General features: G+C 46.4%; 1 protein-coding gene across 2 annotated transcripts in view; it reads left to right on the forward strand.

Moving 5' to 3' along the window:
- The window catches only part of FBXL6 (F-box and leucine rich repeat protein 6), a 16,519-nt gene extending 1,298 nt beyond the window's left edge, over window positions 1-15,221 (forward strand). For both annotated transcript variants that reach the window (XM_066578136.1, XM_066578137.1), the window contains exons 2-10: window positions 7,086-7,402; window positions 7,863-8,021; window positions 12,126-12,189; window positions 12,662-12,793; window positions 12,857-12,964; window positions 13,052-13,165; window positions 13,243-13,474; window positions 14,675-14,909; window positions 14,980-15,221. In XM_066578136.1, coding sequence (XP_066434233.1) covers window positions 7,086-7,402; window positions 7,863-8,021; window positions 12,126-12,189; window positions 12,662-12,793; window positions 12,857-12,964; window positions 13,052-13,165; window positions 13,243-13,474; window positions 14,675-14,909; window positions 14,980-15,136 — 1,518 coding nt within the window. In that variant the 3' untranslated portion in view covers window positions 15,137-15,221. The remainder of the gene's footprint in view (window positions 1-7,085; window positions 7,403-7,862; window positions 8,022-12,125; window positions 12,190-12,661; window positions 12,794-12,856; window positions 12,965-13,051; window positions 13,166-13,242; window positions 13,475-14,674; window positions 14,910-14,979) is intronic.
- The last annotated feature ends 9,288 nt before the right edge of the window (window positions 15,222-24,509 follow it).

Below are 24,509 nucleotides of genomic sequence, written 5' to 3' on the forward strand. Positions count from 1 at the left end.
GGCCTCATGCAACCAGGTTTGAATTGTGGAACCCGCTATTATCACTCACATGGATGGTCGGCGGGGTTCCGCACACATTGAAACAATAGAACCCTCACACCAACGGACAGCGAATGTGACTTCTGCTCGCACAAATAAAGTTGTAGCGTGTTTTTTTTAGTGCGGATATTAGCCGCCCCACCCGCGGCCCTTCTGCGGGGAAAAAAAGATGTAAAAAACAATCTGTACCGCACATGACCGACGGCGAGTGTCCGCAGCATAGGATGTACCAGGGTCGCCGGCAGGGGACAGGAATCCGACCAGCCGAGATCTGACTGCTCTATACTCCACGTATAACAGCGGGGAGGATATGGAAGCTGCGGAAGAATGCAGTCTGCCTGTTTCACAGTCGCTTCCTACAGCGGAGTATTGTTATCACATCATTAGCAGAGGCGGGTAGACCCCTTTAATATAGTATGTTCTGAAAAAAGCCATATGTCCATCCAGTTCAGCCTATTACCCCCCAGTGTTGATCCAGGGGAAGGCAAAAAACTCCAATGAGATAGAAGCCAGTTTTCCTCATTTTAGGAAAACAAATCCTTTCAGACTCTAATCTGGCAATCAGAATATTCGCCGGATCACCGACCCCTATGAAGTAATCAGTGTTATACCATGTAATATTGCATCGCTCAAGAAAGATGTCCAGGCCCCTCTTCAAGGCTTTCATTGAATTTGCCATCACCTCCTACTTAGGCAGAGTGTTCTCACTGCTTTTACAGTAAAGAACCCCTTCTATGTTGGTGTAGAAACCTTCTTTCCTATAGATGTAGAGAGCGCCCCTTGTTGCAGTCCTGGGTATGAATAGATGATGGGAGAGATCTCTGCATTGTCCCCTGATATATTATACATAGCTATTAGGTCGCCCCTCAGTCGGCTTTTTTTCTAAACTCAGTAATACCGGATGGCAGCCTGGCGTGCCTTCTATGACTGCAACGCTAGCAACAACGTGGCTAGCAGCGGCTAAAGGAGCCCCGCGGGGAGCTTACATGGCAGAAGGCAGACAGCGCCGCTACCAAGCACGCCGCTTGCAGCTGAAAAAGGAGGGCATTGGGGAGCTTGCATGCCAGGATTATGACAGCGGAGAAAGGAGGACAGCGGCCAGCCGAAACAGGAGCCCAGCCAATCGGCAGCTGCGGGTGTACCCTATACCTTCCCATAATCCTAGGTCTCCACCTATTGTTTTGGTGGAGACAAGATGCACCAATCCTTCTACCAGGTCATTAATAAATATATTAGAATAGGGCCCAGTACTGCCCCCTGTGATACCCCACTAGTACCCAATCAGAGTATGTACCATTTATAACCACCCTCTGCTTTCTGTCAGTGACCAGTTACTTACCCACTCACACACATTCTCACCCAGACCAAGTATTCTCATTTTATATACCATATTTTTAGGTGGCACAGTATCAAATGCTTTGGAAAAGTCCAGATAAACAAGATCCAGTGACTCTTCCAGGTCCAGTCTAGAACTTACCTCCTCGTAGAAGCTGATCAGATTTATTTAATAGGCGCTATCTTTCATAAACCCCTGCTGATACGGAGATGTACAGCCATTTTCTGCAGCTTAAAATGCTGAACGATGATCGTTCAGTGTAAACAGCAGCAGTTTAGTATTGAACAGCCACTGCTAAAGTGAATGCAGAGGGGCGGGGGAGAGTGAGGAGTGAAATCTCCAGCCACCTCGGCCCCCTGCTGGCCGCTCTGTGAGCGAGCCAGCGATACTTGCTCCTGTGCAGCAGCATGGCAGCGAGTACACACATGGATGAGTGTTGGGCATGGGCAGACCAGCTGTGCGGCGCGAGCACGCCGGAGCGACCCCATTCAACGGGACAGAAGAGGCAGACTGCGCAAGCGCGTCTAATCGAGGCAGAAGAAGGCTTCGGTCGACGCCATGGAGACGGGGACGCCGACACCGGGGGGGGGGGGGGGGGGGGGGTGTGTGTGTAAGTATATAACTTCTGTATGGCCGATATTTAATACACGATGTATATTACAAAGTGCATTTATATGGCCATACAGAAGTGTTTAACTTTACTTGCTTTTGCGGGACAACCCCTTTAAGACCAAAATGGCCGTCCGCCTAGTCGGGTCCTGTGCAAGTTGGGTAAGGTACCGTATATACTGGAGTATAAGCCAAGGCACCAAGTTTTACCCCCCAAAAACTGGTAAACCTTGTTGACTTGAGTATAAGCCTAGGGTTGGTTTATACTTGAGTGAGGTCCGTGCACCATTGCTTTCAATGGGGCCACCACTCCTGCAATGGGCTGTGTGCAGTGATTTTTGGGGAAAGGCTTTAAATATAAGCCCTTTCCTTAAAAATCACCCCTAATGTGTAAAAAAAAATACTCACCTCTCCACCGCTGTCGGGGCGCAGGCACGTCCAGCGCTTGGTCCTCCGGCAGTGTAGTGAAGTTCTTTTAGGAGGCGGGAATTTTAAATCCCTGCCTGCTGGAACGGCTGTATTAGATTAGCTGAGTGCTCAGCCAATCACAGGCAGCGCTGGGTCCTCCCAGTAATATGTCAACCCGATCCGTGATGTGTTGAACTCGAGCGCCAGGAACTCTGTCTCCCAGTACCCGTCTAGCCTGCCCTGCGCTCCTATTCCCCTTCTTACTGGAGCAGTCATTTCCCTGGCGGTCAGAGGGCACGTCGTAGTGAAGCAGTGCTAACCATGTAATGGCACCCCCCTCATCTGCCAACTTTACACAGTTGTTGAGGTGTGCCAGTTCAGGACTAGCCTCCCTGCATCTCCTCCCTCTACCCCTCCTCCTGTCACCCAGCTAGCTGCCTGCTCATCCTGCTCTCCCAAACTAACATCTACCCCAGCAAATGCCCGCTTAATGAGAAGCAAACTCCTTTCCATGGTGCCAGTGGATCTCAGTGTTGCAAGCTGCTAATGTAGATCCAGGATCTGGGCTTCCAAATATGCAGCACACTCACATCTCGTACAACAGTATGCACCCTCGCATGGCTGTTTAAGGACTGCATACACGGCAAAGGTGATGGCGGCCCCCTGCTTGTGCCTCTGTGGGGATGTTTCTGGTGTTGTGACAATCCTGTTATGAATGTCTGATATACATAAAATGCATCTACACACACATCATACCATCTCTGAGGTTCTATATACACACAGTACCACCTCCGATGGACACTATCTACATACAGTGGTATGTATACATAAGTACATATAAACTATAGCACCTCTGAAGATATATATACACACACTACCACCTCAGAAGTACTATGTATTTAGGCTGCTCTCTCGCAGAAGTCTGTTGAAACGCTGTGTTTTAAAGTATTTTCGAACGGTGTTTTCAAATGTGTTTGACAGTATTTTGTATGCACCCCATCATTATAATGGGTCATGATGTGCGTTACAAAGCGCTGAAACACACTAAAATAGAGCGGACAGCACTTGAAAATAGTAACATTAGAAACGCCGTGTTTGAGGGCTAGTCTAAGAAGACCCATTGAAATCAATGAAGACCTTTTACAGCATTTAGCGCGGCGTTGAAAACACTGCACTAAATGCTGTAAAAAGCGGTGTGTGTGAGAGAGAATGGCCTTACAGTAGTGAATCTATACCATACATCCCTCTGAGACACTATATACATCCAAAAGTACATATACACAAACTGAACCAGCTCTGAGACATAACTTACATACTATATATAAACATATCATATCACCTCTGGATACTAAACTCAAAGCCATCAAAAAATCCCTCTCTGAGGTTCAGTCGCAGATGCGGCTCAAAATGCCAGAAAGAAAGGCTGCATGTAGCCCTTTATCTTCCTCCCAAAGGCTGAGTCCACAACGCAGATGTAAAACCGGCCTCAGAAGAAGTTGTCAAAATCGAATGAAACGTTCTTTGTGTGGTTGTAACGTTGATATAAGTAAGTGATTACACTATCAGAGCAAAAAGGTCATTTATTGTGGAGAACTGACCACTTTAAGGGAGGCTCCAGTACCGTGTTGTACCACCTCTAGCTTAGATACAAGATGTGATACTGGCGGGCTTGGAGGCATACAGGTTCTGTATGGTATCCTGCAACATATTGGTCCACATTTACTGTAACTGAGCCTCTAAATCGTGTAAACTTGTAGGCTGTGCAAGTTGGTGTCCCAGATGGTCCCAAACATGTTCTATTGACAGTAAATCGGATGACCAGGCAGCCACAGAAGTATGACAATGTTGTGGGGGCTTCCTGTGACCCCCTTGTATGTACAGCCGAGCATTATCCTGCTAGAAGCCGCCATGAGAGGAACACATGCGGCTGCAGGATGTCCTGAACATATCGCTGAGCTGTCATTGTCCCTCGTACCACTACTGGGGTGACTGACTGTCGTATGCGATGGGCCCGGCCCCCAGACCATCACACCAGTAGGGGGCAGTGTGCTGCTCTACAGCAAAGCCAGGATTGAGGAGATCACCCCAAGGTCTCTGGACACAAACCCTGCCGTCGTCAGCACCCAAACTAAACCTGGATTTGTCATCCACTCCGTAGCGTCTGGTTTCATCGTTCACAACATCATTGCAAACGGAGGTGACGGTGGGTGTCAGAGGCCGTACATGTAATGGGAGTCCTGAGATCAAATATTCTTACAGCCAGGCTTGGAAATGGCTCTGACAGACACAGAGGCTTGTAACGATGGCGCCACCTGTCTCTGGATGGCGGAGAACTCACCAGTTGGAGCTGCCTGTGCTTGTCAGACAATCAGACAGTCCTCTCTACTGGTGGACTGTCGGGCGTCTCGAGCCCAGTCACCTTGTGTGCCCTCACATATGCGCTGGTCCCAACACCTCCTACCAGTCTGATCAGAACGGCCGGTGGGGAACAATTCATGGATACGACCATCCAGCTTCTTACATCCCAATAATGCGCCCCCCTCAGACTCTGGTAACAGGTGACATCTCTTCTCTGCGTCGTAGAGGTGTCTAGTGGTCAACAAGCTCTACACAAGCAGAAGATGAGGTCACTACACACAAGAAGCCTCCGAGAGCCTTTTATAGGCAATGGGGGGAACTCGCAGCAGGAGCACCTGATCATCTGTTTTCTAACCCTCAGCAGCACCACAAGTCTCAGCATTCTCCAGCAATCCCCACTGATCCCTCTTGTCTCTCAATGTAAATGATCCGAGCAGTTAACTGACTATTAATCCTCTGTACCCCTCACTGTTTCCAGTCATTCTACTGCTCTGCTTCTTTCTATATTTCAGCTGCTGTCAAACCCATCATTTATCCACATCAGCTCTTCTCTCCTGCCCTGGCAGCACTCCCCTTACCCCAGAACGCTGTCTACATTCTTCCTCTCTCCTACCCACAAATCGTTTAATCTGTGTTCCTCTATCTCCTGCCTACAGACACTATCCATATTCCCCACTTTTTTGCTCCTCAGAGCACTCTATCTACATGCCTTTCTCTCCTGCCGCCAGAAGCAGTCTATCCACATCCCCCTTCCCTCCTAACCACCAGACAAAGCGCTGCTGCACTCTCCTGTGTATGATACACTTGATCCACATCCCCCATCTCTCCCAACCCAGGAGAACTCTCTCCACATTCCTCCTCTCTCCTGACCCCCAGAGCGCTTTGTCCACATCCCTCCTCTCTCCTGCCCCCCAGAGCGCTTTGTCCACATCCCTCCTCTCTCCTGCCCCCCCGGAGCGCTTTGTCCACATCCCTCCTCTCTCCTGACCCCCCGGAGCGCTTTGTCCACATCCCTCCTCTCTCCTGACCCCCCGGAGCGCTTTGTCCACATCCCTCCTCTCTCCTGACCCCCCGGAGCGCTTTGTCCACATCCCTCCTCTCTCCTGACCCCCCGGAGCGCTTTGTCCACATCCCTCCTCTCTCCTGACCCCCCGGAGCGCTTTGTCCACATCCCTCCTCTCTCCTGCCCCCCCCCCCCCGGAGCGCTTTGTCCACATCCCTCCTCTCTCCTGCCCCCCAGAGCGCTTTGTCCACATCCCTCCTCTCTCCTGCCCCCCAGAGCGCTTTGTCCACATCCCTCCTATCTCCTGCCCCCCAGAGCGCTTTGTCCACATCCCTCCTCTCTCCTGCCCCCCAGAGCGCTTTGTCCACATCCCTCCTCTCTCCTGACCCCCAGAGCGCTTTGTCCACATCCCTCCTCTCTCCTGACCCCCAGAGCGCTCTGTCCACATCCCTCCTCTCTCCTGACCCCCAGAGCGCTCTGTCCACATCCCTCCTCTCTCCTGACCCCCAGAGTGCTCTGTCCACATTCCTCCTCTCTCCTGACCCCCAGAGCGCTCTGTCCACATCCCTCCTCTCTCCTGACCCCCAGAGCGCTCCGTCCACATCCCTCCTCTCTCCTGACCCCCAGAGCGCTCCGTCCACATCCCTCCTCTCTCCTGACCCCCAGAGCGCTCTGTCCACATCCCTCCTCTCTCCTGACCCCCAGAGCGCTCTGTCCACATCCCTCCTCTCTCCTGATTCCGAAGCAGTCTGTTAACATTACTCCTTTCTCCTGGCCGTGGAGCACTCTATCCACATCCCTCCTCTCTCCTGGCCCTTGACTCCTACATCACATGCACAAAAGGGGAGTTAACATTCTTCTTTCTTCAAGTTGTACTTTTTAGGTTATCCCCCTTCCCCAATACCCTGCCCTCACTTGTAGCAGGACCCTCACTCCAGCTTTATAGATTGTAAGGTATTATGTACAGAACTCCTATTTCATGTTGATGTCCTCTCTGATTTGTATAGCAATGCAGGGTATTTGGGCGCTGGTCTTCCAGGTCCATACATCAGGAGAAGCACTGAAGGGGGACAGCAGTTTGTGGTGAGCCCTGTCTCCTAGTGGGGATTTTATGGAGGAAAACGATATAACTGAGCCCCCACTGCCTCTCCTAGAGCCATTTGTGCTCTTTCCTCCAGGACTTCCTGTGTTGCTGTAGGGGCAGCTGGTTGTACTGACACTACAGGTGGGGCCTGATAACTTGCAGTGTAATCGTGCTGCAGGTGATCTGTAGAGGACACTTATAAGTGGCGTCTGTGCCCATTCTTCTCACCTCATGTTTATTCTCCACAGATGGCATCATGCAGCTCTCGAGGACGCTGCACAGGCAAGCGAGCCAAGAAAACGGGTAGGAGGCGCAGTTCCCAGTGGGGGCGAGAAAATTATATCCAGCACAGATATAAGGACATGCTATTCCTCGTTGTCACTGACACGGAGGAAACCGACACGGAGGAAACCAACACCGTGGTGAAGCGAGTGCGCAAAACAATGGTCACCCATCCCTCCAACACCACAGACTGGGGCTGGGGCAGCGCGATGCCACACGAGATCATCCACAAGATCTTCCAGCTGGTGGTGGATAGTGAGGGAGCAGTGCCCACCCTCTGCAGGTGAGTTCATGGTTGATGGTGGAGGGGGTCTTTAGGGTCCTTGGTATTCTGAAAGCCTCTGGTTTCTGTCAGAGAATGAGAACACAGGCCAATAAGCAGTCCTGACGTAATAAGTCTCACAGCTGATGGCTACAGTGTTCCAGTCCAAGCAGTTTTCTGGCCTGCAGAGTGTTCCCATCACTGACAGCAAACAGAGATACTGAAAAAACAGCCTGTTACCACCTATTAGAGAAAAGAGTGGCCATTTATAAGGATCCCATCACCTCATCTGAGGCTAATTATATTTCTATCCTAATCTGTCTATATTTTTGGTTTTGTATGTCTTCTCAAGATGAGATGATTATGCTGCGTCCCTTCCATGTGTAGAACCCCCATGCATACGGCACTATACGTATTCCTAGTATCACCTTCCAACCCATAATAATCCCTTCTATAGTTTACTGTCCGATATCATTACCAGGCTGGCACAGGTGTGTCGTCTCTGGCGTCAAGTGGCCTCTAGCCCGGACCTGTGGCAGCGAGTTTCAGTGAGCCACTGCTGGAAGATCCCAAACAAGAAGTGCCCACCCCAAATCAAAGACAAGATCAAGAAGACCATAAAGGCAGTAATACAAGAGAGGTGGGTTATATACGGCTATCCTCTAAAGTTATCACAGGGGTCAGTGGTCCCAATACAGTACATGGGGTATGTATATAGATAGTTACAAGAAAAAGTAAGTGAGCCCTCTGGCATTACCTGTATTTCTGCATTGATTACTAATAAAATGTGTCTGATTGTATGTTAAGTCACAATTATAGACAGACACAATGTAAGTAATAACACACACATATTTGTACCTTTCATCAGCCACAGTGCAGGGCTGTGTTAATGACTTCTCTGAGAGCTAATTGGTAAAGGTACTTCAATTTAGTAACATGGTGTGTAAGGCTGAAAAGAAAACCTATTATCCCACAATGTTGACCCAGAGGAAGCCAAAAAAGAGATAGAAGCCAATTTTCCTCGTTTTAGGGGGAAAATTCCTTTCCGACTACAAATCCAACAATCAGAATAATCCCAGGATCACCGACCCCTCTGAAGTAATCAGTGACTATAACATGTAATATTGTTACACTCAAGAAAGCTGTCCAGGCCCCTCTTGTACTGTTTTAGTGAGTTCGGCATCACAACGTCTTCAGAGTTCCATAGTCTTGCTACTCTTACAGTAAAGAACCCCCTTCTATGTTGTTGTGGAAACCTTCCTTCCTCTAAATGTAGAGGACGCCCCCTTCTTACAGTCATAATCTTTGGGATAGATCTTTGTATTGTCCCCTAATAGATCTACAGATACGTAGATATTGGGTGACCACTCAGCCGTCTTTTCTTCTTTTTTTTTCTAAACTGATTAACCCAAATTTTGATAACCCCCTCTGGGTATTGTAATCCACCCATTCCATTTATTAGTTGCCTGTCTTTAAATCCACTCAAGCTTCGATATGTCCTTAAGTACCGATGACCAAAACTTTAAAAGAGATGAGATTGGAAGTATGAGTTCACAGGTATTTTACCTATTAAATAAAGGCCTGGTTATTGACAGATGTGATCTTCTCAATGACTAATTAGTGTGAACCGTGCTTTGATGTAAGCTACTTTCAAAAGACGTGTTATAGCGATAGATGAAGCTGTAAAAGGCTACAGAACCTAAAGAGCTGGGTGAACAGCAATCCATGGTGGTTATCAACAGCTGGAGAACTTTTAGGACTATTCTACTCTTCTCAGGAGCATACTGTTGTCACTCCAAGAACACTACAGGCAATCCAGAAAAATGTAAGAAAGCACTTGAGGGTAATGACACAAGACCTACAGAAGACTATATACAGATTGCAGAAAGCTCTGTTTTTGTGTCCACTTTTAAAGAAACACTGATTAAGAATGGTGTTTATGGAAAGACACCACGAAAGAAGCCACTGCTGGCAAAAATAACGTTGTGGCTCATATCAGGTTTACCCAACACCACCTGGATTTCACACAATGCTTCTGGAAAATGTCCTACGGACTGACGAGGCAGTAGTGGAAGTTTATAGTACAAATACACAACACCGTGTCTGGAGGAAAGAGAACACTGCAGACCAAAACCACATCCAACTGTGAAGCGTGGTGATGGAGCTATCAGGGTTTTAGCTTTGGTCAGTCAGTGGACATCAAAGTTTGGGTCTGCTTTGCTCCTTAGGACCTTGGACCCCTTGTGTTCACTGAGGGAACAATGACCTCTAAGGTGGATCAGAACATCTTACAGGTAAATGTAAGGGAGAAGTCTATGACCTGAAGCTGAAGAGGCTTTGGGTGATGAAACAAAACAATCACCCAAAGCACAGAAATAATCACACTAAGGAGTGATGAAAAAGATTTTGTTTGTTCTGGAATGCCCAAGTTAGAGTCCTGACCTTAACCCTTTCCTACAGCACCATAAACTAAGTTATGGTTTTGTTAGAGGAGGTGGCAGGAAGGTGGGTGATGTATTTTAAGTACTTGCCCGGTCCCTGGTCCTGAGCTGTCACCCGCCAAGAATCATGCACCGTTGTGGCTGAACATTATAGCTGCCTCGCTGTAAGCAGCTTCTAGGTTGTGCTGCTGGCAAACCCTTTCTTGTATTTGCTGCACAGCGCAGATATCTGACTCCTTTCAGATTGCTGTGCAGGCACTCTCCCATACAAGCCTATGTGAGAGCATGCGCCCGGTCATCCGTAAAGAGATTTCCGTGTGGCACGCAATATTTGGCAGGTAACATAACAGGAACCAGAGAGCTGGGGGTTAGTATAAAAAAAAAAAAAACACCCATCTTCTTGTCACATCCCCTATCAGCACCATGACAAGTTCCCTATAAGTTCAAAGGTTCACTTTATTCCCGCACTGTGGGTGATGAACGGTACAATTATCTGTATGTTATATTTTATCCAAGTGACAGTTAGACAAACACAATCGGACCACATTTTATTAATAATCTGTGCAGAATTCCAGAAAATTCCCAGCAATGCCCCTGAGCGCACTATGTAAATCAATAAATACTCCTTCAGATCCGATGTCATCCAATGTATGGAAAAAATTTAAGGGGACAATAGTGGGGGATCTACAAGCCCATGCTCATAAAAAACGCTCAGATACTGGAGGCTCTCCTCTCCCAGCACCCTCTCTATTGTACAGAAAGCTCATTTCACGAAAACTATAGAGAAATTTCAAAGAACATTCAAATCAAGTACACCCAGGACCAGTTTCGAGGGAGCCCTGGGGGAGAAGGAAGCGGATCAGAGGAAGTTAGCTAAAATAAAGAAATGTTTTATTGCCCCAGTCACCCCCATTAAAACAGCCTTTCTCCTATCATGGGAAAGAGAGCTGAATATTACCCTAACTCCAGAAGAAACGAGAGTTATTATGAAAACGGCATTCGGCTTCTTCCCCTGTGTGCTAATTCAGGAAAGCCATTATAAACTATTAGTAAGATGGTACAGGACCCCCCAATGGTTATATGAATACAAATTGACACCCCACAATAAATGCTGGAGATGCGACGCCTTATATACACATCTGGTGGGAATGCCCAGTCATCACCTCCTTCTGGAAAGAAGTAGAGAGAGTCCTCAAAAACATTACACCTAACCTTGTCCTCACAGCTGACATCTTCCTCTGGAGACCAACAGCTAACTTTCACCCATTTAAAAATAAACTAACAGCACTACTGATAGATGCAGCAAAAGCCTTGATTCCTCTTCTCTGGCTCCAGAAAATCCCCCCTACTTTAAATCAGTGGGAAAAAAAAAGTAGACCTAATTTGCAATCTAGAGGAACTAGCGAGCTGGGCAAACAATAGACATGATGGGTTTGTGGAGATGTGGACCCCCTGGAAGGCCTTGGTCTGAGTCTCCTGTGGGGATTGGGAGCAGATGCTAATGTATTCTCGTACAGGTATCAACACGGTGAGACCCCGGGCGGTGAATCGGTGAAAAGGATGGGAAATGCGGAGCAAGTATCATAAGATATACCGCCTCTAATTTAACTCGCCCTTTCCTGCCTCAATCCCTCCCCCCCCCCCCCCACATGTTCGTTTACCCGCGATTTCCCCCCCCCCCAACTCCCCCCCTCCCTTGTCTCTATACCATGTGTTATAAGTGTTAGTTAATGCCTGTACCCAACTCGCTGTACCTTAAGTTAAGTGGGAATGCGATTATTACTAGAGGTAGAGAATCTCATAGTTCTAAGTAGTTCATTAATTGTAAGACTATCTGTAGGGATCTTTAGACAACTCTAGCCTTATCCAGAAACACATCCCCTGAAATTGTAGTCACGTACTTTGATATGTTCTAGAATTTATGTTAGTAAAGACAACATTGTCTTTTTTGCTCATTTTATACAATTTTTCAATGTATGGAACTAATAATAAAAGCTAATAAAAATTAATTAAAAAAAAAAAGAAATCCAGAAAATTCCAAGGGTTCACTTACTTTCTCCTATAGCCATACATAGAGCTATCCTGTAATGTTCCAGGTGTCAGCAGATGGGGTGTATATGGATGAATAGGGCTCACCATAGATATCAGTGGTCCCAACTTATGTGTGCGTAATACATAATATAATTGGTATGGCTTTCCTATAATAATGATATACTGGAATGAGAAGGACCTCATCATTATGGCTCTTGCTCACAGCAGCACAGAGGATATGTTGTGTCCTGATAATGATTCTCCTCTTTCAGACTCTCTCAGGTCTTGGACTTCTCCCTGCATCACTGGAATGATAACGTCCCACTAGTTCTTGAGGTAATGACTGCGGCCCCCATCACTGGCACACCACATGCCGTCACTAATTCTATATATGTTACTGTATGTCTCTTAGCGCTCACTCACATGGGCGTATGTGGCCCATATATTAGGCACTTCTAAAAGCCCAGTGATTTCTATTGGGCCACTCACACCTGCATTTTCTTTTCACGCACTTGGGGGGAAAAATGCAGCTTGTCCTATTTTGGTGCATATTCTGCGTCAGTATTGGCTATGGGGATTTAACATGTGCAGCAGATACACAAGTTACATGCATATTTTCTGTGTATACTGCTTGCTACATGCTTAAGAAATATGTATGCCACATACACCCGTGTGAGTGAGCCCTTATACACATCACCTGTCTCTCTCTCTCTCTTTCTGTCTATTACTCTTTTACCTGTGCTCTATCTCTCACTCTGTCTCTTACCGCCGCCACATGTCTCTCACTCTTATTGTCTGTCTCTTGCAGAGTCTCTCCTCCTTCTGCCCGTTGCTGACTTCTCTGACACTGTCTCACTGTAGTAAAGTGACAGCGGACGCGCTGGTGTCTGTGGGCGAGTGCTGCCCACAACTGACCACCCTCAATCTACAAGACTCTCAGGTTGGTGCTGTGGGGTGTGTGGCACTCTGCCCTAGCGGTTGTGACATGTGACTGTCTCCACAGGTGTGCGGTAACGCTGTATCACTTTTCTTGCGGGTGCGTGGTGCCAGTCTTCGATGCTTATACCTATCTTACAGCTCGCAGACCAATAACATCATAAACCTGCTTGCGGTGAGACCAGTTATCTAGAGAACCATCACTCCCATCCTCATCCCCTGGGCCATCTGTATCATTGATGAAGTTTCTCCAATTTCTCAGGGTGGCTCCTGCCCTGAATTGCGGGTCCTGGAGGTGAATATCTCGATAAAGGAGAGAGGGACAAAGATGCATCTGCCTGTCGAGGGTCTCCAGGCGGCATGTCCAAAGTTGGAGGTGAATGAGAACAGGGTGTATCCTACAAATCGTAACAGTCTTCCCCCTCCTCACCTCTGTGTCCTCTCTGCTCTCAGGTGTTGCGGCTGCTCAATGTCGACTTCTCTCTGACCTCCAAGTTCTCCTCATCTACGGGTGGTCTTGGATTTAGATGTCTCCAGGAGCTGTGTATAGCCACCTCCACCGATTCCGATGTTGATGACAGCAACTGTAAGAGGCTGTTGAGAGACTGCACCCAGCTGAAAATACTGGACCTGCGTGGCTGCTACATGGTCACCCCAGAGTGTATCAGTGTCTTACCGTGCCCAGGTAAGGGGGGCTTCTATATTATCTACGGGGGTCTTTGCTCTATACCCATCATTATTATACTACACTTAGATGTCAGGACGGAGTAAAGGCCCATTTAGACACAATGATATCACTCAAAATTTGCTCAAAACCAATCTATTGAGCGATAATTGTTGTGTTTACCATCTTTCAGTTTTCTGCCGAACAACAGTTTTCAGTTCTACTTGAAAACCATCCTTTGGCCGCCTGCAGACGAGCGGGTCGGATCCGGCAGCGAGAATTCTCGCCGCGGGACCCGACCCGAGAGCCTGCAGGGACGAGCGCGTACTCACCCGCGCCTGGCGGCCCCGGCTCTTTCATGTGCCGGCTACCGCGCAGCCGGCGCATGCGCAGACCGGAGCCGGCAGCCGGCTGAGTGCGAGCCCCGCACAAAAATAGGACATGCCGCGGTTTGTTTGCCGCCCCAGATGTCGCGCGGCCAAACCGCGGCCGTCTGCATAGGAGTGCGTATTATAATGCACTCCTATGCAAACTTTCAGTGGCGAAAATCCCGCGGGATTTCCGCCCGTGTGCAGGCGGCCTTTGGCAGAACAGCTGATAAGCAGGACCACACCCCGTGTCTGCTATCTATGGTACTGAATTGTCCATGGGGAGCTAGAGATTACATTGTTTTCTCTTAGCAGCCCCTGGCTGAACAATGGAGCTAATTACAGAGCTCAGATCTCCTACTGAGTTCTACAACAGCTCACAGAAGCTCATTTGCATGCAAATAAAGCTGATAAAGTACTAATAGCAATTAGTGCCTATTAGTACTTTATCCAAAACGATCTCTGATCTTTCAATCTTTTGAAAGATTATCTGTGTGTGTAAATGGGCCTTACCATTGCCTCAAAGAGCTTACAGTCTCAGGAAGGAAAGCTGCAAGATGACTGTAAAGTGGCACTGTGAATAGATTACAATAATTACCCACACTGCCTTAGAACTGATTGGTTATTAAATAGTTAATGCATTCATTGCCACCCACCACCAAACTACCCCCATGGGCACTGTGTTGGTGGCAATCCCATGACACTCATCTTCATAGCCTGAGGTTAATATTTTTGCTCCACAAGCTGTATGCTTATGTTGAATACAGGCACACGTACCCACTAGTGACAGTGGGCGCGGTATATTCCACATTCACTGCAGCCAACCATGGCATCTCTTCTTATATCCATGCAGATCTCGAGCGCCTTTACCTGGGTATACACTGCTACGGGGTTTCCCTGCCCTCCAATGGCTGCAGTTTATTGACTAGACGATGGCAGCACAGCCTGCAGGAGCTGGACCTGACTGCGCAGCGCTACAGTGAGAGTGACATGAGCCAAGGCCTAGAAATCCTTTCAAGAAATGGAACCAATGACACGTTGCAGTCTCTCAACCTCTCGGGAACTAAAGTCACAGCCGCTGCCGTCAGGTGATGACTGTCCTGTTGTGTTTTATACAGTACCGCCATATCCTGCGCTTACACTGTGTTCTTTGCACAGGCACATACTGTCCAGCTGTCCAGCACTTACACATGTGGACCTCACCTCGTGTCGGAACATCCCTCGGGGCCTAAAGTGCGTTTACCGTGGCTTGGAGGATGTCCGCCAGTGTCTGAAAACATTATGCACCAAAATGCAGGAAATGAGCGGAGAATGATTTGCAGAGATGATGTTTACACCCTGAAATTTTTTATTGTTGGGAGAAATAGTTTTTCTGAGTAAATTTTCTGTGATTTCCATCACCTTGTCTCAGTTTTCCTTGTGTCTGCTTCCTTTTGGTCACATATGTAAAGAAAATTGTAGATCAGTATATCAGTTAATTGTTTTTGCTATTAGATTGTACATTAGAAAGATATAGCATCCTGCTAAGTAGTGAAGGGGTTAAATATAATTTCTATATACCAGTGAGTGTATGGAACAGAGATAAACTAGTCCTGCAGACCCCCTCCCTTGCATTCCTTCCTAAAGAAATAATAACGTTTTCTTTTTCTGTTATAGGCCGCCTGCAGATGGCCGGGTCGGATCCGGCTGCGAGAATTCTTGCAGCGGGACTTGACCCGAGCGTCTGCAGAGAGCAGCGTGACACTCACCTGCTCCCGCGGCCCCCGGCTCTTTCACGTGCCGCCCCGCACAGAAATAGAGCATGCTACGATTTGTTTGCCGCGCGGGATTTTGCACGGCTGTCTGCATAGGATTGCGTTTGTTAACGCAATACTATGGCAGCTTCCAGGGGTGGAAATTCCGCGGGAAATTCCGCTGCGGAATTTCCGCACCTCTGCAGGCCGCCATAGTCACACCTTAAAAGGTGTGAACTTATGTTAAACATTTTGGTTTTAGCCTATCATGTATTCTTGTTAGTTTTGGAGGAATATACTTTTCCAGTGATGTCACTTATGATATATAAACAACAAGCAACTTTGAATACATTAGAAATCATTTGTGTGATTTGCATTTCCCCTAGGGGCCCATGCTTCTACTCGAGATCTGAGATTGTCTTCTCTTTGTTAATTCTAAAAACATAGTCACCTGCAGAAGAACAGGAGCGTCGCAGGTACATTGTAATGATCCCTGAGCTGCATGAGCATGGCAGATATTTGACGCAGGTTCCATGGAAAACCTGCATCCTATTGCATTTAACGGAAATATGCAGTGTACTCTATACGGCGTGGGTTTTTTCAACACGTGGATTTCAAATCCTCTTTTAGGAAAAAAGTGATATATCACTTTACACAGAAACTGCCTTGAGAATTCTGTTTTTTACAGGTAAATTCCATGCTGAAAAAATCAATATAACCTGAGGGTGCCTTTACACACCCTATGTTTGGGTTATATATTGTAGAAAATCCGCATTGACTAAATACTCACCTAAATGCTGCGGATTGTGATGCAGATTTCAAACTTTGTATTACTAAATCACAGGAAAAGGGAAAAATTTACAAAATCACAGAAACGTGTGGCCAAATTCACTTGCCAAAATATTAGTAGGACACAGATAGGGAGGCAGGATATATAACCTCCCACTAGATCCAGATAGACCAAATGCTAAATAGCTAAAAAAGTGCAAAGTAGTAATAATAATCTTTATATAGCGCCAAGATATTCCGCAGCGCTTACAACACGGGGAAACGAAAACAAAACCACAGTTACATGTAGTAATCAATTGAAGGAAACTGTAGGGGTGAGGGTCCTGCTCCAACGAGCTTGCATGCTACAAATAATGGGGTGATACAGAAGGTAAAGAGGCTGGAGGTGTGGATGCTATACACATAGACAACAGTCAGACCTAAAGCCAGGTTTAGACACAACGATTATCGCTCAACAAATCTTTTGAGCGATAATCGTTGTGTGCTTTTACAGTGCAAGGTGATCGCTCAAATGTTGAGCGATCACTTTGCGCTCCGAGCGGGGGATGCAGAAGACAAGTGGGGCCGCTTGTCTTTTCCATCCAGCTGTTCTCTGTTCAGAGCGCTCCGAGCAGGGGATGAAGAACACGGCTTCATCTTTATACCCCGCCTGTCTTCAGGAAGCAGAATACAGCTGAAACAATAGTATCGGCTGTTTACCGCTGTAAATTCCTGATAACCGATTGCTGATCAGCGATTCCTAAACGAAAACTGCACAATGTCACTGCAGTTAGACACAACGATTATCGCTCAAAAGATGACTTTGAGCGAAAACCGTTGTGTTTAAAAGGGCCTTTAGCTATATAGTGGCTGAATCGGTATGACCGCAGGGGGTGGTTGATTGCGGTTAGCAGGGATTGCAGTCGGTAGGACAGGGAGCATGTTATCAGGCGGAGTACAGAAGGGTTTGGTTTAGGAGATGAGGTATGCCTCACTGAAGAGGTGCGTTTTTAGAGCTTTGTGAAGTTTTGTGTGTCAGGGATTGCCCGGATAGTCTTAAGTAGAGCGTTCCAAAGGACTGGTGCTGCTCTGGAGAAATCTTGGAGGCAGGATTTGAGGGGTTCAAGTTAAAGGGGCACTTAATCTGATTTCGTGAGCGGAAGGCCTGGGCTAGGTGGTGGATTGAGATGAGGGAAGCAATGTAGGACGGTGCTGTGGAGAGCTTTGTGGATTAGGACAGTGAATTCTGTATTTGATGTGCAGCCAGTGCAGTGACTGGCACAAGGCAGAGGTGTTTGAGTAGCGGCTGGACAAGAAAATGAGCCTGGCTGCCCTAATCGGGATGGATTGGAGAGGGGAGAGTCTGGCGCGGGGAAGGCCGATCATCAGCAAATTGCCTTAATCAAGCCGAGAGTGGGTGAGGGCAATAGTGAGCATTTTAGTGTGTCCATGGTAAAAAAGGCGGATTCTTGCGATGTTCTTGAGATGCTGGTGACCTGTTCGGGCAAGAGATTGGATGTAGGGAGTAAAGGAGAGATCGGAGTCGAATATAACCCAAGACAGCGGGTGTGCTGTCTGGGAGTTGTGGTGCCACACACTGAGATGGAGATGTCAGGATGAGGTTGGTTAGTAGAGGGCGAAAACACCAGTAGGTCGGGTTTTGACAGCTTCAGTTTTAGGAAGAGAGAGGACATGGTATTAGAGACAGCGTACAGACAGTCGGTGCCGTTCTGGAGGAATGTTGCTGTGATGTCACGGGAAGAGGTGTATAACTGGGTGTCATTAGCATAGAGATGATACTGAAAGCCAAAACTCCTGATGGTTTGTCCAATAGAAATGAACAATCGCTCACATGAGCTACAGAGAGGGAAGTGGCCACCCAGTGCTACACCTACATATAGATACAGGATACAAAGAGTGCCAGGCCAAGCATGTACCACTCAATGCAGATCCAAAACCTACCATAAGGATAGAACAAGCTGAAACATGACAAGCCCTGACCTTGTTTTTATCAATATTCTATTGTCTGCAACAAGCGGTTTGGTGCTGGGGTGTCAATGCCAATGTTCATTAGTACTTTGCACCTTTTTAAGCTACTCCGTTTAGCATTTGGTCTTTCTGCATCTAGTGGAGGTTATGCATCTGCCTCCCTATCTGTGTCCTACTACTATTTTGGTAAGTGACTTTGGCCATACTTTTATGTATTACTAAGGTAGAAATCTGCAGCATAAATAGACATGTTGCAGATTCAGAATCCGCAGCATAGTACAAGCTTTGGATTCTTTGGGGAAATTTTTGAAATCACGTCCATATGGCTTGTACTATAAATGCTGTGGAATTTGCATATAAAAATCTGCGGAAATTCTGCAACATTTACAGCATGTGTGACGGCACTCTTCGGCTGGGTTCCCACACGGCGTATTCCTGGTGGAAATCTCACGGTTTGGCCGCAGTGAAGACCGTGAGATTTTCGCCAGGAAAGCGCTGCTTCAAGACCCGTGGCACTTGGCCACGGGTTTTGAAGCGGCCTGGCCACACGCTTTTCCGTTGAGGAGAGCACTGCCACAACGGGAAAAAAAAGAATGAACATGCTGCGGCCGGCAAGTCCGTGCCGCAGCACCGGCTTTGCCACGACGGATTCGGCGTTCCATGTGGACGAGATTTCTGAGAAATCTCGTCCACATGGCTGACTAATCCCGGGATTAGCAGCCGTGGCAAAATTCCGGACGGAATTTCCGCGGCAAATCTGCTCTGTGTGAATCCAGCCTTAAAAGTTCTCTTCACTTGTCGCTGATTTGTTGCAGATTTTGGTGCTGTTGGAGTAGTGCCGCAATTTAGGTGTTACATAAGGGGTATTAAAGCCTCATCAACCAGGTATTCCTAATTGTCTGTATGTTGCACTGGAGAAGAACAGAACATGGAGCAATTAGGTCTTGTTCTAGAGCTCTTTTGAAGGGCAAGTAGCTCCCACTGAAAGGTTTTATTACAAAAGTTAAAAAATGCGTACTACAAAGCATAACTATGTTAGAGCAAATCACTCGATGACAAAAGGGTGCTGGCTGCGCATGCCACCCAATCGTGTACTACATTGATAAAGAGTAAGACAAACGGATATAATGACTGAATATGGTCTCCAAGAAATCTAATATGTTAGGCTGAAAGAAGACAATGTATATAGACATATAGTTCAGTCTGCTTCCAACCCCCTTGTTGATCCAGAGGAAGGCAAAAAAAAACCCACTGAGGCAGAAGCCAATTTGGCCCTTTTTGGGGGGGAAAGGGGGAGGAAGTTCCTTGTCGACTCCTCCATAATGGCAGTCAGAATAATCCCTGAATAAACATTTGAAAGTTTTTACCTGACTCCAAGATCCGGATCAACAACCCCGCTGGTTATTTAATGTCTATATCCTGTAATATCATAGCGCTCTAAAAAGACATCTAGTCCCCTCCTAAACTCCTCTTATCGAGTTTGCCATCATCACTTCTTCAGACAGAGTTCCACAGTCTCACTGCTCTTACAGTAAAGAACCCCCTTCTGTGTTGGTGATGAAACCTTCCTTCCACTAGACGTAGAGGATGTCCTGTTGTTACCGTTGCAGTCCTGGGTATAAACAGATCATGGGAGAGATTCTTGTATCGTCCCCTTATGTATTTGTATATAGTTATTTGATCGCCCCTTAACCGTCTTTTTTCCAGAATGAATAATCCCAATTTTGATAGGCTCACTGGGTATTTCAGTTCTCTCATTTCGTTTATAAGTTTCGTTGCCCTTCTTTGAACCCCCTGAAGCACTGTAACATCTTTCCTGAGCACCGGTGTCCAGAACTGTACGCAGTATTCCATGTGGGGCCTGACAAGTGCCTTATATAGTGGGAGGATAATGTCATGGTCCCTATTAGAGATGAGCAAGCACGCTCGTTTAAGGCAGATACTCGAGCGAGCATCGGTTTTCTCGAGTAACTGATTACTTGTCCGAGCAAATGCAGGGAGGGGTAGAGCGAGAGAGAGAGTTAATGTATGTCCTTTTGCAGCCATGTATTATCCTCAGTTGTATTAATTATCTTGTATAATTTTGTATTGTCTACAAATATCGCTATTTACTGTGCAGTCCCTCTATCAGGTCATTAATAAATATATTGAACAGAATGGGGGCTAATACTGAACCCCGTTGAACCCCACTAGCAATGGTGGCCCAATCAGAGTATGAACCATTTATTACCACCCTCTGTTTTCCATCTCTGAGCCAGTTCTTTATCCAGCTACACACATTTTCGCCCAGACTGAGCTGTCTCATTTCATATATCAACCTATTATGCCGCACGGTGTGAAATGCTTTAGAAAAAGCCAGATACATGAGATCAATAGACTTACCCAGGTCCAGCCTAGAACTTGCTTAATTGTAGAAGCTAATCAAATTGGTCCTACATAATTGACTCTTCACGAACCCGTGCTGATGAGGGGTTATGCCGTTGTTTTCCTTGAGGTATTCCAGGATGGAGTCTCAGAAACCCCTCAAATATGTTTCCAATTGAAATGAGACTTACCACCCTGTAGTTACTAGGTTCTCTTTTAGATCCCTTTTTGTATATTGGAACCACATTGGCAATACACCAATCTGGTGGTACGACCCCGGTCTCAGTAGAATATAAGAAAGAGCAGGCTATCTATAATGTCACTTAGAACCCTTGGGTGTATTTCATCTTTGCCCTGCGATTTGTCGATTTTAATCTTTTTTTAACCGACTCTGCACCTCCTCCTACGCTGCGTAGATGATATTTAGCGGAGTGGGGGTTCCTTTTATTTTTTTGCATCTCGTGACATTTCTTTTTCCTTCGTGAATGTATCTTAGAAGAAACTATTTAATAGATTCACCCTCCCCCCATGATCATCTATAATTTCTCCTACATTATTTGTTAAAGGCACTGGCGTAACTATAGGGGGTGCTGTTTCACCCAGGCTCTGGAGCCTTAGGGGGCCCATAACGCCTCTCTTCTCCATATAGGGAGCCCAGTACTATGAATAAAGTTTTATAGTTGGGGGCCCTGTTATCGGTTTTACATTGGGGCCCAGGAACCTCACGTTACGCCTCTGCGTTAAGGGGTTAAGAGAAGTTGGGGGCCCCAAAATAAATTTTTGCAATCAGGCCCATGAGCCTTTAGCTACGCCCATGGTATTGAAAAATAGTTTAGGGTTATTTTTGCTCTCTTTGGCAATCAGTCTCTCTGCCTCCTCCTTGGCAGTTTTGATCCTTTCCTTAAATAATTTGGTTTTTTGCCTGTATGTTTCTAGCGCTTCTTCAGTGTCTTCTTGTTTTAATAATGTAAACACTTTCTTTTACTTCCTGCCCCCCCTTACAGTCTTGTCAAGCCGCATTGGCTTCTTTCTACTTGTAGTTCTTTTATTGTTAAAGGATATGAACTGCTCACCTGAGGTAATTAGGATGTTTTTAAACTTCTCCTATTTGTCACCTGTACTGTTATATTTGAGGACATTGTCCCATTTAATGTTGACAAGAGTAATTCTGAGCTGATCAAATTTAGCTTTACTAAAGTTTAGTTTTTTTCTTACTCCCTGATAGGGCTTCTTATTGAATGACAGCTGGAAATTAATTATATTGTGGTCACTATTTTCCAAGTGTCCCTCAACCTGCACCCCCATGATTCTGTCCGGTTTGTTAGTTAATAATAAGTCCAGAGTGGCCCTCCCTCTAGTTGGCTCTCGCACAAATTGGGTAAGGTAGTTATCTTTAATTGTTCTCAAGAACTTATCACTCTTGTGAGATTCACAGGTTTTCTCTTCTCATATTATATCTGGATAATTAAAGTCTCCCATAATAATTACTTCATTGCGGTTTGCAGCCTATTCTATTTGTCGTAGTAATAAGTTTTTAGTTTCTTCTGGTATTTGTGGTGGCTTATAGAAAACACCTATCAGGATTTTGTTATTTTTCCCTCACTGTATTTTTACCCACAGAGATTCCACGTGATCGTCTCCTACACCTATATCTTCTCATAGCCTCTGCATTAAGTAGGGTTTAACATACAGACATACCCCTCTCCCTTTCTGATTTCTATGGTCTCTTCTGTAAACCCTGTAAATTCACCACCTAATCGCACTTATCATCAAGCCATGTTTCAGTTATTCCTATTATATCATGATTTTCTTCAGACATTCTTGCTTTAAAGTGGTTGTCCCGCGGCAGCAAGTGGGGTTATACACTTCTGTATGGCCATATTAATGCACTTTGTAATATACATCGTGCATTAAATATGAGCCATACAAAAGTTATATACTCACCTTCCCTGCGCTGGCGTCCCCGTCTCCATGGTGCCGTCTAATTTCAGCGTCTAATCGCCCAATTAGACGCACTTGCGCAGAAGGGTCTTCTCCCTTCTGGTCGGTCCGGGCACGAGCGGCCCCCTTCTACACGTCATCGCGTAGCTGCGCCCCGTCACGTGTGCCGATTCCAGCCAATCAATACTTTCATATCTTCCCTACTTTTATTCTCAAACTGGGTATATCCAATAGGCTAATTCCATGGAAAAGACTTTGGTGCTGCTTTGCCTCCTTGGAGCTAACCTCCAAGGAGGACTTGTCTTCACTCTATTCCCCAATTTGAGAACTCCTCTGTGGGTGTTCCCTAGGGTGCACAACTTTGGAAACTCATTTGATTTGTTTCTTACGTGTTGTAAGCAAATAAGCTATACAAGCCATTAAGATTCTAAATGCAGCATAAACCACATGAGGTTTACTGCTCGGCCTTGGTTTATTATCTGCTGCTCTTTTGAAAAGGGTGTGTTTGGGAATACTCGTATATGAGTGACCACCATGTGAGAGTACAAAGGTCGCAGATGAAAACAGAAGCCATTTATATGTCTGCACATAATATAGATACTTGGAGGAAGAGCAAGGACAGTATGGTTGAGGACACCAGCTAACCACTGAGCCAAGGTGGCATCTATTGCTTTATAGTAAGTTTCTTAGGTACTATGAGGGCCAGTTGGAGGGTGTCACAAACACAACGTAATCCTATCCCTCCACTTATCGCTGATATCCCTTTGCACTCAGTTTTGGACTCATCTTTTCTCAAACAAGTTTTATGTGTGTAAAAAGTGGGCTGACTAAATTATCATCCCTAATGTCAGGGAACGAACCTGGAACCTCCTGTTCTCCAGACGGTTTCTCTCCCCAGTGAGATATCCAGCTTGCTGGTTCCTGCCTCTCTGTTCTGGCCCTGCCCTGCTGCTAATTAGCACTTCCTATATAAGCCTGGCCCTTCCACCATCTACTTATGTGATTATTGTGCTCCACAGGCTTGCTTTAGCTCCTATCCTCCTCCACTACAAGTGACTTCCCCATAATGACTCTTGGCCTCCCTCCTGACAACGCTTCCCAATTCATCCTTCTGTACTCCATACCAAGACCACCCATTGCTGCCTTTTGACTTTCCATTTGACTACCTTACCTACCTCATCCTTTTGTACTGCATACTGAGACCACCCGTTGCTGACTCCTGGCTCGTCCCTGATTATGTCTCCAGATCTGCACAGTTACTACACCCATGGCTCCGACCCAGCATCGGTAAGAAGCTATACTTAATCTGGACACATGTCCGATTTATCGCGATAGGAAAGTATGTCACTGACGTCGTGTCTTGCGAACTAAAAGGTGTGTGACTATTTTCACCTTTCTTATCAAGCAAAAATCGGTTAAGAATCAACCAGGGATTTTGACACCAGACAGCCACTGGGAGTGAAGACTTGTTCCTTCTTAGATGACTACTTACCCCCGTATATCGTGAGGTATTGGATACTTAATCCTGATGCATTAAGAGGAACAGCTATATATAGCATGGTTTTTGCAGCTATGGGACTATGTGTAACGATCTGGTGCCGGTTCGGAGACTCTTGTTGCAACCGCTGCAAACAGGTAGCATAGTCAGGTGAAGGCAGAGGTCAGTATACAGGAGCAGTAATGGTAGCCAAAGGAACAGGTGGTAGCAGAGTCAGGTGAAGGCAGAGATCAATATATAGGAGCAGTAATGGTAGTGAAAGGAGCAGTTGATACCATAGCAGAGCTTGACTAAGGGCTGAAAGCACAATAGTCACACAAGGGAGAGTGGTACAGGGCCAGGTTTAAATAGGAAGTCCAATTAGGAAACTGGGTGGCTTTAATCAGGAACTGGGT

Source organism: Eleutherodactylus coqui, chromosome 9 (assembly GCF_035609145.1).
Source record: "Eleutherodactylus coqui strain aEleCoq1 chromosome 9, aEleCoq1.hap1, whole genome shotgun sequence".
NCBI lineage: Eukaryota > Metazoa > Chordata > Amphibia > Anura > Eleutherodactylidae > Eleutherodactylus > Eleutherodactylus coqui.